The 17,680-nt window shown below is 39.8% G+C and overlaps 1 protein-coding gene across 12 annotated transcripts in view; it reads right to left on the bottom strand.

The window, feature by feature from the left end:
* The window catches only part of PLCE1 (phospholipase C epsilon 1), a 624,299-nt gene that overhangs the window by 265,004 nt on the left and 341,615 nt on the right, over positions 1–17,680 (bottom strand). For all 12 annotated transcript variants that reach the window (XM_063961638.1, XM_063961640.1, XM_063961641.1 and 9 more), the window contains exon 3: positions 14,406–14,667. In XM_063961638.1, the coding sequence (XP_063817708.1) occupies positions 14,406–14,667 (262 nt within the window). The remainder of the gene's footprint in view (positions 1–14,405; positions 14,668–17,680) is intronic.

Raw genomic sequence — 17,680 nt, 5'->3', positions numbered from 1 at the left:
GAAACGGCATGAGATATTTAAATAATATTTTGGGGTATTTTTTTCTTAGACTACATACATACTCTTCATATATCAAATTTGAACAAAATCTGAGCTGGTGAGGTAAAATTTTAACAAAACGTGTCTTGATTTGACACAAAATTACCCTTTGCGTGACGGAAACACACAAAGCAGAATCCCCGATAAGTTCCGCCTTACTGACATTTTGCTGTTGGTGCAGAGTTGAAGGCAAGCTGACCCTAAATATCCAGTATAGCGTGCACGGAAAAAGATTGAGTATATACACCGCATCTCTGCGGTCACATAGCTCATATCTGTATGCTGGTTTCATAGCAGTCATGATTATCAGTGTGCACTTGCACCAATGCTATACCTGGTGTAAAAGTTACAAGTGTCAGCAGGCGTATCTTTACGCATAAACTGCAATTCCATTCACGTGTTCTCTCAAAACATTTGCCTACATGTGAATGTTCCTTTACCATCCAGCTCTTCAGCTGCAAGTCTAGACACAACTCAGCTGCTTATGACATTACACTGACCACATTTGCGTACACTTAGCTCTGGAGCATGGCAAGATGTGTCAACAATACTGAAGAGGGCTGATCTGCATTCTGGTTGTGCAAGCAGGTTAATTTGTCCATTTTGACAGTCACTTTAGATCAAATCAGTTACACATTATGGATCTTGACCATTCACTTACAACAAATCGTCAGCAAGAACAAAACAATTCTGCCAATGAAAGCATGTAATATTTATGTATCAGTGGTCATCTGCACTACTTGGTATTGCATCCAATTCTGTCACACACATTTGCCATACTCCGGGTTCTGTACCTGTGTGGCTAACTTAAGAGTTTCTCAACAAAAACAAACTGAACTAAGAATCGTCCTCACCATCTGATATACCAGGGCCTGCCCAAAGGCCCAGTACCTGTGTTCTCCCTGCACATTGACATTCAGAAGTTTGAGATTTTACTTACTTTGTGACCTACATTTCATCCACCTCCCGCTCTATACACGTCTTGGAAGATTCTCCAAGCTTGAACAAGTTGTATATATATGTGAACTTTATTTCATACAAAAATACCTTCAAAAGTACCTTCACTGACAAACGTTTTCTTTCAATTTGCAGTCTGGCAGGCTCCATCTGTAACTCTATACTGTTTGGGACACTATTCCTTCCACTACACAATTTGCGGATTATTATTTCAGGCATTCACTCTCTCACATCCAATCTTTCTTTTTATATTGACACCTTTTTTACAACCCCAAGTTTCCCTATTGAGATCTCACCTAAAAGACACTACTGACTTTTTGAATAAAATAAAGACTATTCAATGTAAGGACACTTATGCCTTCCTTACTCTAGATGTATAAGCCTTATATACACACACATTCCCAATTCAAAAGGCATACACACCATTTCAAAGAAGCTTATTACAGATGATGATCTCAATAGAGATGATAGAGCCTTTCTTCTTGATTGTATTTCTTTCATTCTCTATCACAATTATTTTTTATTTCTTGACACTTATTATTTACAGATCACTGGGACAGCCATGGGGACCAGGTTCTCACCCAGTTATGCCAATCTATACATGGGAGACCTAGAGGACGCCCTAGAGTGGAGTGGGAGCTGGGGGGCGGACCTGATCTTCTATGGCTGTTACATTGACGACCTCTTTATTATTTGGTATGGGGATTTAGCCACAGCCACTTCTTTCATAACACATTTAAATTTAAATCAATATAATTTATCCTTCACTTCCACATTGAGCAGGAGTCGGGTTGATTTCCTGGACATCAGCCTCGAAATTAGGGACAACCAGATCCATACTTCTACATATATTAAACCAGTTAATACTCATTCTTATCTACACTATAAAAGTGCTCATTATGCACAATGGAGAAATAATATACCCAAGGGGCAACTTATGCGTCTCAAACGCAACTGCACTCATAATGATGTATTTGCAATACAGGCCAGAGTTCTCAGTGAATCTCTAAAAAAAATAGAGGATATCCAGAATCACTTCTGGATCGAGCATTTGAGGAAGTCCGTATACTGGACAGACAGTCTCCTCCACTCAAAAAAGAGAGAGAGACTTGTTCTGACAATAAACAAGAGACCAATATGGGTGATATGGCCTTTGTTTGCAAATATAACAATTGCACTCAAGAAATTAAAGCGATTATAGGAAGGAACTAAAGAGTTTTGAAACAAGATAAAATCCTGGGAGATATTTTGCCCTCGAAGACCCAGGTTATATACAGGAAGAACAGATCACTAAAAACTATCCTAGCTCCTAGTCATCTTAACATTTCTAAAGATATCCAGTCCTCAGGTGGTTCTAGTTGGCTGACAAGCAGGCCCCCAGGTTCTCACAAATGCAGAAAATCTCGGTGCACTATGTGTTCTCATATGAAACGTAAAATAATCTCCATTCCTCTACCACTGTCTAATGAAACATATTATTTGAAATCTTTTATGAATTGTCAGTCTAATTTTGTCATATATCTGTTAACTTGTGGTTGCGGACTAAGATATGTGGGCAGAACCATAAGACCTTTACACGTACGGTTTATGGAACATCACCGCAATATTATAAAGAAATGTCCAACATATAGTATATCCAGACATAATATGAAACATGCAGGGGATCCTTCAAGTCTCTCTATTATCTGTCTTGCACAAATCCCCCCCACCTCTAGAGGTGGTGACCGATATAATAGATTATGTACCAGGGAAGTCTTCTGGATGCTGAAGTTCAACTCTTTATACCCAGATGGTCTAAATGAAACCATCGAGCTGAACTCTGTCATCTGACGGCTCCATATTAATATTTTTGGGTATTGGCATTGTGGGGCATGCTGCTCGGGGACGATGGAGCACATAGGCATCCACACATGCGGTCCCGCTGGTGTTTGCTGTTGTGCTCTGCCTTCCCTGAGTGGCATGTTTTTTTTTCTTTACTCATTATTTTTTCAGGACCACATATAATCAGTCTTATAATTATGGTTTACTTTCATAAAATTCAAGACTCATGATATTTATTGTTTATTTTCTATATATTCACACATATATATTGATGAAGTCCACCTAATAGGACGAAACGCATTGGGACAGGAACCTGCTACTTACCCCTTGGACTCCCTACATGCGGACAGATAAGCTGTTTTATTTTTTTAATCCTGTACGTGTGCTACCTGCATTTATGGACAGATGAACTGCCTATTTGTTTTAATTGTCCTGTACGTTTGCTACTTTTAAGCGTGGCAGGATTGTGCCTATTAAATTATTATTTTTTATCATGTTTGCTTAACATTGATTGGAATGAGCCACATTCCTAGTTTTTAAGCTGTTGTGAAATCTCTGTCTTTTATATATTCTAGTTTCCATTATCAGTTCTGCTTACTTAAATAATTGGAATGAGCCACATTCCTAATTCTTGATATCACCGTAAAATATTGGTGGTCATTCCGAGTTGATCGCTCGATATATTTTTTTCGCAATGGAGCGATTAGTCGCTAATGCGCATTCTCAATGTCAGCAGTGCGACTGCGCAAAGTAAATTTGCTATTAAGTTAGGTATTTTACTCACGGCATTACGAGGTTTTTTCTTCGTTCTGGTGATCGTAGTGTGATTGACAGGAAGTGGGTGTTTCTGGGCGGAAACTGGCCGTTTTATGGGTGTGCGCGAAAAAACGCTGCCATTTCTGGGAAAAACGCGGGAGTGTCTGAAGAAACGGGGGAGTGTCTGGGTGAACGCTGGGTGTGTTTGTGACGTCAAACCAGGAACGAAACTGACTGAACTGATCGCAGTGGCAGAGTAAGTCTCGAGCTACTCAGAAACTGCTAAGAACTGTCTATTCGCAAATCTGCTAATCTTTCGTTCGCAAATCTACTATGCTAAGATTCACTCCCAGTAGGCGGCGGCTTAGCGTGTGCAAAGCTGCTAAAAGCAGCTTGCGAGCGAACAACTCGGAATGAGGGCCATTGTGTCTTAAAACAGTACACACTATGTTGTTTCTATTTTCTCTTTACATGTTCGGCTTCCAAATGTCATCAGCCTGAAAGTATTTGAAGTTAAGTTGTTATTTATTTTAATAACTGCACCTGACTGCACAGATTTTATTTCACCGACACTATTAGGCGCTTGTTTTACTTCATTTTTTTCACACACACATATATATATATATATATATACATACATACACTGCTCAAAAAAAATAAAGGGAACACTTAAACAACACAATGTAACTCCAAGTCAATCACTCTTCTGTGAAATCAAACTGTCCACTTAGGAAGCAACACTGATTGACAATCAATTGCACATGCTGTTGGCAAATGGAATAGACAACAGGTGGAAATTATAGGCAATTAGCAAGACACCACCAATAAAGGAGTTGTTCTGCAGGTGGTGACCACAGACCACTTCTCAGCTCCTATGCTTTCTGGCTGATGTTTTGGTCACTTTTGAAAGCTGGCGGTGCTTTCACTCTAGTGGTAGCATGAGACGGAGTCTACAACCCACACAAGTGGCTCAGGTAGTGCAGCTCATCCAGTATGGCACATCAATGCGAGCTGTGGCAAGAAGGTTTGCTGTGTCTGTCAACGTAGTGTCCAGAGCATGGAGGCGTTACCAGGAGACAGGCCAGTACATCAGGAGACGTGGAGGAGGCCGTAGGAGGGCAACAACCCAGCAGCAGGACCGCTACCTCCGCCTTTGTGCAAGGAGGAACAGGAGGAGCACTGCCAGAGCCCTGCAAAATGACCTCCAGCAAGCCACAAATGTGCATGTGTCTACTCAAACGATCAGAAACAGACTCCATGAGGGTGGTATGAGGGCCCGACGTTTACAGGTGGGGGTTGTGCTTACAGCCCAACACCATGCAGGACAATTGGCATTTGCCAGAGAACACCAAGATTGGCAAATTCGCCACTGGCGCCCTGTGCTCTTCACAGATGAAAACAGGTTCTCACTGAGCACATGTGACAGACGTGACAGAGTCTGGAGACGCCAAGGAGAATGTTCTGCTGCCTGCAATATCCTCCAGCATGACCGGTTTGGCAGTGGGTCAGTAATGGTGTGGGGGTGGCATTTCTTTGGGGGGCCGCACAGCCCTCCATGTGCTCGCCAGAGGTAGTCTGACTGCCATTAGGTACCGAGATGAGATCCTCAGACCCCTTGTGAGACCATATGCTGGTGCGGTTGGCCCTGGGTTCCTCCTAATGCAAGACAATGCTAGACCTCATGTGGCTGGAGTGTGTCAGCAGTTCCTGCAAGACGAAGGCATTGATGTTATGGACTGGCCCGCCCGTTCCCCAGACCTGAATCCAATTGAGCACGTCTGGGACATCATGTCTCGCTCCATCCAACAACGCCACGTTGCACCACAGACTGTCCAGGAGTTGGCAGATGCTTTAGTCCAGGTCTGGGAGGAGATCACTCAGGAGACCATCTGCCTCCTCATCAGGAGCATGCCCAGGCGTTGTAAGGAGGTCATACAGGCACGTGGAGGCCACACATACTACTGAGCCTAATTTTGACTTGTTTTAAGGACATTACATTAAAGTTGCATCAGCCTGTAGTGTGTTTTTCCACTTTAATTTTGGAGTGTGACTCCAAATCCAGACCTCCATGGGTTAATAAATTTGATTTCCATTGATAATTTTTGTGTGATTTTGTTGTCAGCACATTCAACTATGTAAAGAACAAAGTATTTAATAAGAATATTTCATTCATTCAGATCTAGGATGTATTATTTTAGTGTTCCCTTTATTTTTTTGAGCAATATATATATATATATATATATATATATATATATATATATATATATATATATCTATATAAAAAAGTAGTGAAAGAAGCGCTACTACCACAGAAATTCAATATGTAATCTAAAATACCAACACAAAACTTAATATATACCATAAATAATAAAGTGACAAGTTCTAAATGTCCTTATAAGGCCTCTCTGTATTTTCGCACCCCGAATAAGGTGGCAGCAAATGCGTTTTCAGGTGACTTCTATTTCTGTAAGTGCGAATATGTAATGTTCATAGGTGGTAAAACTTTTGTGCCTTCAGTGCTTTTTACAGTTAAATGAAATTCTTATATGCGTACCAGAATTCCCAGGAAAGTTCGCCTGTAGTAAGGTCTTTCTTGGGTATTCTTCCTCTATCCCTTGTAGCAGTATAGATGTGTTCGTCAAATGCAGTATTAAATACACAGGGAAAGGAGGAATGTGTCAGTATCATGTACTGTCAGAATTAATAGTGCCTTCGTGCAATCACGGAAAAAGTGCAAAGTGCCAAGTGCAAGGTGCAACTTTGTTAAAAATACAATAGCAAATCGTACTTGAAGCAATAAATAAATTAAAAAATAGTGAGTGTTTGTATTTATAAGTGGTAAAAAAAAAAAGGGGTAATAATTTATGAGACAACTCACTTTTGACTTCCTTATATATGGAAGGAGGCGGGGGGTTAAAGGTTCAGGTTCCACCAGAATTTCCACAGCCATGCGCTGTACCTTAAAACCAAATATGCCCCAAGTCCCAATGGTAGCATGAGGGAAGAAACGCGTTGAGAGCTACATGACACTACCTCTCTACAGATGTAAATTCAGATAAGCTTGATTTCATCTTTTATATTGTACGAGTTCATTTTTTACCTTTTTTGTCTGTAAAGTCTATTAAACTCTGTTAAAATTGTATTACGCTATCAGAGCTTTCTTTTTTCTATGGGGCATATTTGGTTTTAAGGTACAGCGCATGGCTGTGGAAATTCTGGTGGATAACTGAACCTTTAACCCCCCCCCCCTTCCATATATAAGGAAGTCAAAAGTGAATGGTCTCATAAATTATTACCCCTTTTTTTCTACCACTTATAAGTACAAACACTCACTATTTTTTAATTTATTTATTGCTTCAAGCACGATTTGCTATAGTATTTTTAACAAAGTTGCACCTTGCACTTGGCACTGTTTCCGTGATTGCACGAAGTCACTTTATTAATTCTGACAGTACATGATACTGACACATTCCTCCTCTCCCTGTGTATTTAATACTGCATTTGACGAGCACATCTACACTGCTACAAGGGATAGAGGAAGAATACCCAAGAAAGACCTTACTACAGGTGTACTTTCCTGGGAATTCTGGTACACATATAAGAATTTCATTTAACTGTAAAAAGCACTGAAGGCGCAAATTTTTTACCACCTATGAACATATATATATATATATATATATATATTTATTTATATATATACATACATACTTTTTATTATTTGATGATATGTCTTTTTTTATATATACACAGCGCATATATTGTATGTGCTGTGTGTTAAACCTAACTCATTAACTTGTTGCACTATGTTATAATATGTTTTTATATTACAGTCTGATAACCCCCTTTTTTATAATAATAACTCTCCCTATGTTCTTATGGAGCTATTCTGTGAGACTACATATATATTAGTAATCTATTAACTCTGCCTACCCTTGATCCAAACACACTCTCCAACTATCGACCCATCTCTCTCCTCCCTTTTACCTCCAAACTTCTTGAGCATATTGTCTATAATCGCCTCACTGCCTTTCTTTCCGCTCACTCACTGCTTAACCCATTCCAGTCTGGTTTCCGTTCTCTCCACTCCACTAAAACTGCCCTCGCAAAAGTCTGCAATGACCTCCATGCAGCCAAATCTAAGGACCACTCCCCTCTGCTTATTCTTCTTGACCTCTCTGATGCTTTTGACACTGTGGACCACCCTCTCCTTCTGCAAATCCTTCACTCTCTTGGTCTGCGTGATACTGCCCTCTCCTGGCTGTCCTCCTACCTCTCTGATCATTCCTTCTCAGTCTCCTCTCATGTTGCTACCTCCCCCCCACTTCCACTAACTGTTGGTGTCCCCCAAGGCTGTCCTTGGTCCTCGACTTTTCGCTCTCTATACGTCTTTGTGTGAACTCATTCGTTCTTTTAACTTCCAATATCACCTCTATGCTGATGACACTCAAATCTACCTCTCCTCCTCTGATCTCTCCCCCGCTCTCCTCACTCGTACCTCCAACTGTCTTTCTGCTATCTCTTCCTGGATGTCCCAGCGCTTTCTTAAACTCAACATGTCTAAGACTGAGCTGATCATCTTCCCACCCTCCCGCATAACCTCACCTCCCACAATCTCATTATCTATTGATGGCACGACTATCTCCTCTAGCCCCCAAGTACGCTGTCTTGGCGTAATCCTTGACTCCTTCCTCTCCTTCAAACCACACATTCAGCACCTCTCACAAACCTGTTATTTTGATCTCAAAAACATTACCAGGATCAGACCTTTTCTCACCCAGGATGCCACTAAGATCATTATTCACTCACTGATTATTTCCAGACTGGACTACTGTAATCTCCTCCTAACTGGCCTCCCTGACAATTACCTCTCTCCACTCCAATCTATCCTCAATGCTGCTGCCCGGCTCATCTTCTTCACCAAACCCACTACATCCACCTCCCCTCTCCTACAAGCCCTTCACTGGCTTCCCTTGCCTTTTAGAATCCAATTCAAACTTCTCACACTCACTTACAAAGCACTCACCCACTCATCTCCCATTTACATCTCTGACCTTATCTCCCTTTACTCTCCCACCCGTCCTCTTTGCTCTGCTAATAATGCACGCCGACTCTCCTGTCTTCTGATTACTTCCTCCCACTCCTATCTCCAAGATTTTTCACGTGCTGCTCCCTTTCTCTGGAATTCTTTACCTCCCCCACAGACTTTCCATCTCTCTACAAAACTTCAAACGGGCTCTTAAGACCCACTTCTTTACCAAATCAAGGCAAATCTCATCCTAACCCTCTGTTCCACGTTCTCTATGTACCCCATTTGTGTCACCCCTGTCTGTCTACCTCTCCCCTTAGAATGTAAGCTCTCACGAGTAGGGCCCTCTTCCCTCATGTGCTTATCCTTTTCTTACTTTAATAATCCTCAACTGCCCAAATCCCGCAGTTTTTTGGCCACCTTGGAACTTATCTCTATGTCGTTTACTGGTGTAGTTATGCTTAGTTACCCTGTACTTGTCCTTTGTTGTCTTCAACTGTAAGTCACTGTTTTCCGGTTTGGTTATGTGCACATGTACTCTGTAATTGGGCGCTGCGGAATCCTTGTGGCGCCATATAAATAAAGGATAATAATAATAATAACAACAACAACAACAACTCCAGTTTTGGTGTATTCCGGTTGCTATGACAACATATTTAGCTCTCTCTCTCTCTCCTTCCAGGTCATCTGACATTGGTCACGACGCGCTGCAGACGCAGCAACGTCAGCTACATTACTATTATATACTGGGCTCCCTAGTGATTCATGGAGCTTCCGGTCACATGGGTGTGGTCACGTGGTTAGGGTCACGTGACCGCAACATCTAGACTATACCCTGCCAACACTATACAGGTTTCCCCATACAACCTGAGAACCAATAGATTCATGGTTACTCTGATCACATGATCGGATGCGGTCATGTGATCAGTTTATCATAGTGATATTACAAACTTTAAAATCTCCTTTTCTAATATTCGTTTTAGCATTTATTCATGTTATTAACCTTTGTGACCTTACAGTATATATATATATATATATATATATATATATATATATATATATATATATATATATATATATATATATATAGTTTTTATGTTTTTTCTGGACGGTTTGTTCTAAGCAAATCAACAATTAGCACAGGTGCCCATTATAACATAATTATAAAGGGTATATAAGGACTTTCTGCTACACACTCTAACATATGCTCCTGATGAAGCTGGATGTCCTGTAGCCAGCGAAACGCGTAGAGCCTGAATCTGATAGCCGACACCACACCAGCGATCTTGGATTCCTGATATCAACCTTTGGCATTTATTGGACACTGCACTCCACCACCTGGATTATCAGCTTAAGCTCCTACTATCTGGACTCCCCTTTGGCCATAAATGGATAATTCCTAAGTCTGACAGCACATCAAGGGATTATTCCAACTGTTCTGGTAATGTCCAGTGTTAATTGCTGACTGTTATTATTTGGTGGAGGTCCTAGCCTATGAGGACTCATTTACAGGAACCTTTTTGGGGGATCGGCTGAATTAAAAAAAAAATTTAAATTAGTTGCCAGCTTAATTCAAACCAATTCTATGGCATTGTTTACACTTTATTAGCTTTTATCCATATGCATAACCTTTTATACATATTTATTTTGAATGTTCATTAGTAAATAAATTGTTTATTTTTCAATTTTACAAACCATACAGATTATTTATATCCGCACAGCCAGCGCTGGTTTCTGTATTGTTTCTGATGTAATGTTGTCACTTACTTTATTACAGAAGCAGAGAGGTTGCTACCTCCCACAAGCTTAGCACACTCCCCCTGTGCAATACTGATGCAAACAGCACATTTATCTGTTTCAAATAGGCTGAGGGCAAATTGATGACCCTGTCCTGTGAACTTAACTGACCTATTACATACAGTTTGAACTGTGAAAGCAAACGGTGCAGAACAAGTGGATCCCCTTGCACATACAGACACAGTAATAGGCTATAAAATTATATTGAATTTTAACGATTTAAATTCACTCAATAATCCTAAATATGGGACTTCGCAAATGTACTGCATTTTTTAAAGGGAAGGACGGTGCTTTACAAATCTCAAACAAATCTGTTAAATTACTGCAAATAAAATGGTTTAGAATAAAATAAAGCTGCATAAAATGTGCTACCTCTGGAAAGCCTTTTGTCTATTTTAGCACATCTGCCTTTTTGTGAGAATCTTTTAGATCCAAATAAAGAAGGAAGGAGCACTATAAATGTATATAATTACACTGTAGACAGCCTGGTGCAGATCATAATAAGTGACACCATCAGTCCATCTTTTTTTGCTATTCATGCACAAATCAAACAGCATAGTTTGCGCTGCTAAAAACACTTATTCACCCTTTGAAAATCTTTATGCAAATCTGTAACATGTGACCCCAAGAAAAGGATTACCAAAGCTTATCTTGGAAACTATGCTAATACAATATTTGGAACATAAAACAATGTTTGCAAAATTGCTCTAAATAACACAAATAAATTGTCCCCAACAAATCCTAATTACATAATATAAGTTGCATACACAAAAAAAGAAACTACTTGTAATTCCTTAACTATAGTTGTTGATGATACAGCTACAACGTTAAAATAATTTTTAAGTAGTGAGTAACCAGACAAATCCATTATTTCAACCTCCTCTTTAGACAAGGCGTAGAAATGGTCAGTTTCAATTACTAACATACAAATTAAATAATAAATCCAAATTACATTTAAACTCATAACAAAATAATGAATACAAATTCAATTGTGTGCACAAAATAAAGAAGCTACATATTACAGTATAGCTAGATAGATAGATAGATAGATAGATAGATAGATAGATAGATAGATAGATAGATAGATAGATAGACAGATATACACACATACAATATGTATGTATATAATTTTACATAATGTAACGATAAGGGGTAAAATGGTAATTAATTAGTTAGGTTGACAGGTGTATTTGGTGCAGTGTTTAGTGCTCGAATGAGGGTGCACACAGCTTTTTCAGGTAAATCCATGAAAAGTGCTTTACTGTCAGCATAACACAGGGGGGGAAAATAATAAACACTTAGGGGTCTATTCATGAAGCAGTTAAAAGTGCGGAAAAGTGAGCCAGTGTAGAAGTTGTCCCTGGCAACCAATAAGCTGCTCGGTATAATTTTAAAGTATGCAAACTATAAATGTTACTTCAATGCCGATTGGCCCAGGAAGAAGTACAATAAACGGAGTCTCAGAAAGATATGACTCTTGTAATTTGAAAAGTCACACTTGTATATTGTGCAGTAAGTTTTTTTGTGTTATTTAGTTGTTATTTGTGTAATAAGTAGCACCTACAGTGTTTTTCTAATTTTGACTGTTTATCTGTGTCCATGTCTGAGACTGTACACAATGTATGACAAAACTTGTTTTGGGAAAATTAGAAAAAAACTGAACATGCTAATCTTTACACAGATATAGAATACAAGTGTGTCCTTTGCGGGAATCGAACCCTAGCTCACGAGCATTGCAACTATTGGTGACACCACTATGACAAGCTCTGTAGAATTCTAAACTGTGATTTTCTTTGTGTGCATTGGAGATACTGAGCCAATCTACCGATGGGTCTTCTTATATCCTTGCTCCAGTCACACTAAACAGCCCCTGAAGTTACACCATGCTGCGGCGGGACTCAGTAGCGTTGATCATCTGAGTTTTTTTCTCGCGAAAATGCGTCTTAGATGCAAAGTAATGTAATAGGATGCACCAGCTGATTAAAATAATATGCAGCATGCTTATATTCTGTGCCATAAATTCTTTTTTGACACAACACATAATATAGGCATGCTGCATATCATTTTAATCAGCAGAAGCTGCACGTGCGTCTTATTACATTACATTTTCGCAGAGAAAAAAAAACCGCTCGGAGGATGGCCTCAGTCGTTGAAGTAAAAACTAGAGGTCAGGTTCACACTGCATGCCATTTCAGATATCTTCATTAGTAACCGTGTTTATAGCAATGGAAAATCTTTTAGCAGTTATTTGCCATTAAATATTTTACTACAGCAACAACCCCATAGCTGATGAAACAGTAAGAAAAATAACTAGCATGGATATTTCCTAAACATACGATTTTACACAAACTATGCAAGGCATACATAAAATAAAAGAATCGGAAAAAGATAAAATCCTGAGCTTACTCCTAAAGCAGCAAGTTTACCTGGAAGCTTTAGACAAATTAGTACTGCTCTGATCTATACTGCAACAGTGTCATGAAGGCAGTGGTGGCTTCAGTGTCCCTCACATAACAACTTCCCATTCAATGGGACACTATATTCCAAGCCATTTAAGACTCACAAAGAACAATGGGGCAGATGTATTAACCTGGAGAAGGCATAAGGAAGTGATAAACCAGTGATATGTGCAAGGTGATAAATGCACCAGCCAATCAGCTCCAATATGTAAATTAACAGTTAGGAGCTGACTGGCTGGTGCATTTATCACCTTGCACATATCACTGGTTTATCACTTCCTTATGCCATCTCCAGGTTAATACATCTGCCCCAATATTCATGTTTTTCCCCAGAATAAATTCAGTTATAATAAGCTACTGACTTACAAGTTTATGACTGTTTTCAAGTATATCTTTGATATAAACCAACTTGTGTTTAAGGTCGAGTGGTACACTTAAACAATTTTAGATGTATTTTCCGTATTCACAATTAAAATGTCAAGATTCCGGACTGACATGTGGATTCTAATGATATGCTCGGATTGGTACAACCAATACCACGGGCATAGAATCTAATGTACTACTGGCTTTCATCAGGTACCCCCAAAGAGGTATGGGCTTAGCTGCACCCTGGGTGGTTTCCAAATAAGATAGCAGAGAGTAGCCTGCAAGCCTGGTCTGGTAACGGCAATGCCTAAAGGGTATATCACAAGGATGGTCAGATCACAATTCAAGGCCAATAACAAGCAGAACAAATCAGAGCCAAGATAAAACACTGGGGAGAGGTCAACAAGCCAGTGCGATACATACTGTAGAAATCACCAATATAAAATGCAGGAACACTGGCGACTAGGAAAGTGACACCTAATACCCTGTTCTGTAGCAAGGGGGTATAAGATTGCACAGGCTGCAAACAAACAATGGAGTCAGTCAGAAGAATTCAGCTGGTCTAAAGGCCCCATAAAACAGCAACATTAAACCTGGTAAGTATTTGTTAAAGGCCTGCAGTGTCTGAAATAAAACATTTTCACAAATTAGGCCGCCTGAGCCACCCATGCTATTCCCACCATCTACTCTAACCAGGTAAAAAATTATTAGGTATGCTCCTGTGTCAACAATATCTGAAAATCTGCACTGTTAAGGCTGGATACACATTACATAGATAAAGCAGTCAACAGTCCGTCATGCCAACTGAGCAGCTGATAAGGTAAGCTATACACACTTACTAATTGGTAGCTCGGTACGTCGGTCCAGACATCACAGCTGTGACGTCCGTGTTGGTGGTCCCTGCAGATAGTGTACAGGCAGTCAAGCAGGTTACACATACACACAGCCAGACATGCCGATATAAATCTGCACGATACATGGTATCAGCTGTTCTGTATGGCCAACGCGATATGTCTGTGAACAATTTCGTATCAGGTGTACATACTCACTATCCACTCACGATATAGTTGTCCATCGACATGACAAACGATATATGGACCAGTGTGAACCCAGCCTTACACCTTACTACTTTCTGCACTAAGATTTCAAGTCTTAGGATAAATGCAAACACATCAAGTGCTTACCTTTCAGCATTATTCTTCCAGTTAAGCCACCAAGCAAATTGGGAAGACCACTTCGTGCACCCAACAATGCAGTTGCCTCTAATAATGCGCCACTTATGAACTGAGAAATGGTAGTCCTTTGCAAAGTTGCATGAAATCCAGCACTGGTCTCTTGTATTGGAGATAGGTTAATGATTGGATAATGCACTGGGATGAACCGTTTCTCAAGAAGGCAAATAGAAAATTCGCCATCGTCCTCTTCCCCACGGCCTGCACTACAAATCTGGAAAACAAAAAACAGCATTTAATTACAATTTATACATTAAAAAGAGGGGTTCTCCAGATGTAGCCAGTACATAGTGAAGTAATAAGACTTGCAAAGTTAAAACAGCAGCACTACCCTAAGCTCCCAGTGGCGAAGTTAAAAACAAAAAGGCAGCTAAATTTAGGAACATCTCTGTATGGAATAATATGTATTACTTATGTTTGTTTAAATATATTTTAAAAGATATGGTTGGATAGATTCAATTGCCCTAAGAGTTGATGCAGTGAAGAACACTGTGCTCTTTCACCTAGTTTAGCAGATGCTCTAACATCCTGTGTCGGCAGGGGTAGGGTGGTGATCCATTGTGCGCAGAGGGGATTAGAATGTGATGAAGGAACGTAACTGCAAATCACTGTATTTACCTGTGCACATTACTTTTATTTTAGTGTACTCCCACATATTTTAGTCAAGTGCTTCCCAATCACGGCTCCCTAAAGTATCACAAAAAATTTTAAGGCACCCCTAGGCCAAAGGTTTCTTATTGCAAAATTTAGAGAGAAAAAAATCACATTACATAAATTTTGTTTATATATCATCCTTAGGTTCAAATATGTGGTGAGGGACAAGCTTCGCTTCTGTTTGTCCACATGTATTATGACTGATAGCAACCAGCACCGGTTTTGTCTGTTAGAGTTACCACAATTTGAATTGGTCCTGGACCACCCACCCAAGGCTCCCTGCAACTACAATGTGGTACACACTGTTTATTTGCATGTCATTTCTCTGCTGCTTTTGGTATATAAGATGACCCTTTGAAGGTACAGTACAAATAGAAACAATTATATGTACCACTTTAATTAAACCAATGAAACAAACAATCTATACAGAGTAAGTTACATTTAAAGCTTTTGATTAATTTAGGGAAATTAAACTGCACAAAGAAAAATATAAGCAGGGTCAGTCTGACCTGAAGTTTATTTTTTCAAATTGCAATGAATAGAACATAGAATGGAATTAGCAATACAGTCCAGGTGTATTTGGCTCTAATGACTGGACATGAAGTTGACAGTTGTAGTCTTTCTTAAATCCAATAAACAAGAAGTGTTACTAAGAAAGAATGATGTGTACAAATTAATTGTCTATTTACACACAGCAGAGACCAGGTCGAGTCACAAGCCCCAGCAAAAACCCGGGTTGAAAGGCTATGAGGGACATGAACTAAGCAGTGATAAAAGTGGAGAAGTGAGCCAGTGGAGAAGTTGCAACCAATCAGCATTGATGTAACATTTATAATTTGCATACTATAAAGCTATACAGAGCAGCTGATTGGTTGCCATGGGCAGCATCTCCACTGGCTCACTTCTCCACTTTCATCACTGCTTAGTACATGTCCCCCTGAGGGAGGTATGCAAATTGCTTCAGTAATCTCGGAGCTGTTGATTTTGCCCCCTGCCTATTCAATTAAGGACCATTTTCGCCTGTTTTTAAGGCATTTTCGCCAATGCCTTATTACTTTTTTTTTTTTTTTAGTGAAAAGGAATTGTCTAAAAATGTCTCAAAATCTGCAAAAACGGCCCAGGTTTTCACCGGCGCAGGTCAGGAAACATGTTGATTCGCCAATCCACATTTTTTTCACTCCTGCTGAAGGCGAAAAAAACGGCCCTGCTATTGAATAGGGCGGCTCCTCATTTTGCCTAAAAACAGTGAAAAGTCCAGGGTTTTTTTGCCTAGGAAAAAAAACGGACCTAATTGCATACCCCCTATGTGTGAAAGGGGCATAAGCAGAAATATGCAGGAAAGGATACCAAGGATACACACAAATCATCAAAATCTCTGTGAGAGAAGAGAAACAGTTTGGTAATAAAAAGTTATTATCAAAGACATTACTACTCTAACAAAGCCAAGGAAATACTTGGCTCCAAGAAAACGCCCACACAGGGATAATCTCGTAGAAATGCATCTAATGAAATAGGATGTACTACGATTCTGCATCACACTGCTTTTTCCCTACTATTTTCCCATAACAGCACAGTCAAAGAGGTCTGGGGCTGGTTACTGCATTATTTTTCTAAGATTTAAAATATACTTGCAAAACCTTCACTTGAGATCTGGTGCCACTGTAGTGAATACATGTAGCTCTAAAGGTGCGTATACACGGTGAGATCCTTGCTATGCCCGATTTTGACTATGTGATTTCCCTTGAACTCCCCCAGAGCCCAGAAGCACCAATTTAGACTTTCGATTTTGACTATGTATGATTTTGACTAAGTGCTAATTGTGACTATACTTTGTATTAGATAGTACACTATATAGTCAAGATTGACTTCCCTGCACAGTCTATCCAGCCTTGTGATACTGACCCCGCGGGAGTGTGCATCGGGATCGAATCGGTATCGCAAGCTACCTCCTAACACCTTGCGATTTCCACTAACTTTCTTCGCGATTTTGACTATATAGTCAATATCGAAAGGAGGAAAAGCCGAGTAAGGACACGTGTAGACAGAACAGCATCAAGAAAAAGAAAAAAAAAAGAGGGGAACAGATAAGGGAGGGAAGGAACCTATCTATACAGCTCCAGCAGTCAGCAGGGATTCTTTCCAGGGAGACAACAGCTGGACCCTACGGAGCAAATAGAAAAGGTTTAAGGGTATGGGTATCCATACCAACCCCATTTTATATATATATATATATATATATATATATATATATCAGCACTTTAGCAGCACTCCATACAGTGAGAATAAAGGTAAAAAAGGCTGGTGCCCTTCATAAGTAATGAGGCAAATCCCCGTCACCACATATCCATAGCCCCGGTAGGCGGCACTCACAGCTACTGAAAGACTGACAGGAGTCTTTCAGTAGCTGTCCTTTTTCAGTAGCTGTGAGTGTCGCCTACCTGGGCTATGTGTGTGTGTATATATATATATATATATAGAATATAAAACAAGGGAGAAAACAAAAGACTCCACGGCTTTTGTAACAACCTTCAACCGGCATGAAAAATCCATCCGAGAATCATTTAGGAACCACT

This window comes from Pseudophryne corroboree, chromosome 3 (assembly GCF_028390025.1).
Source record: "Pseudophryne corroboree isolate aPseCor3 chromosome 3, aPseCor3.hap2, whole genome shotgun sequence".
Lineage (NCBI taxonomy): Eukaryota > Metazoa > Chordata > Amphibia > Anura > Myobatrachidae > Pseudophryne > Pseudophryne corroboree.
Note: the sequence above shows the minus strand (reverse complement) of the source record. Positions and strands in the feature narration are given on the sequence as shown.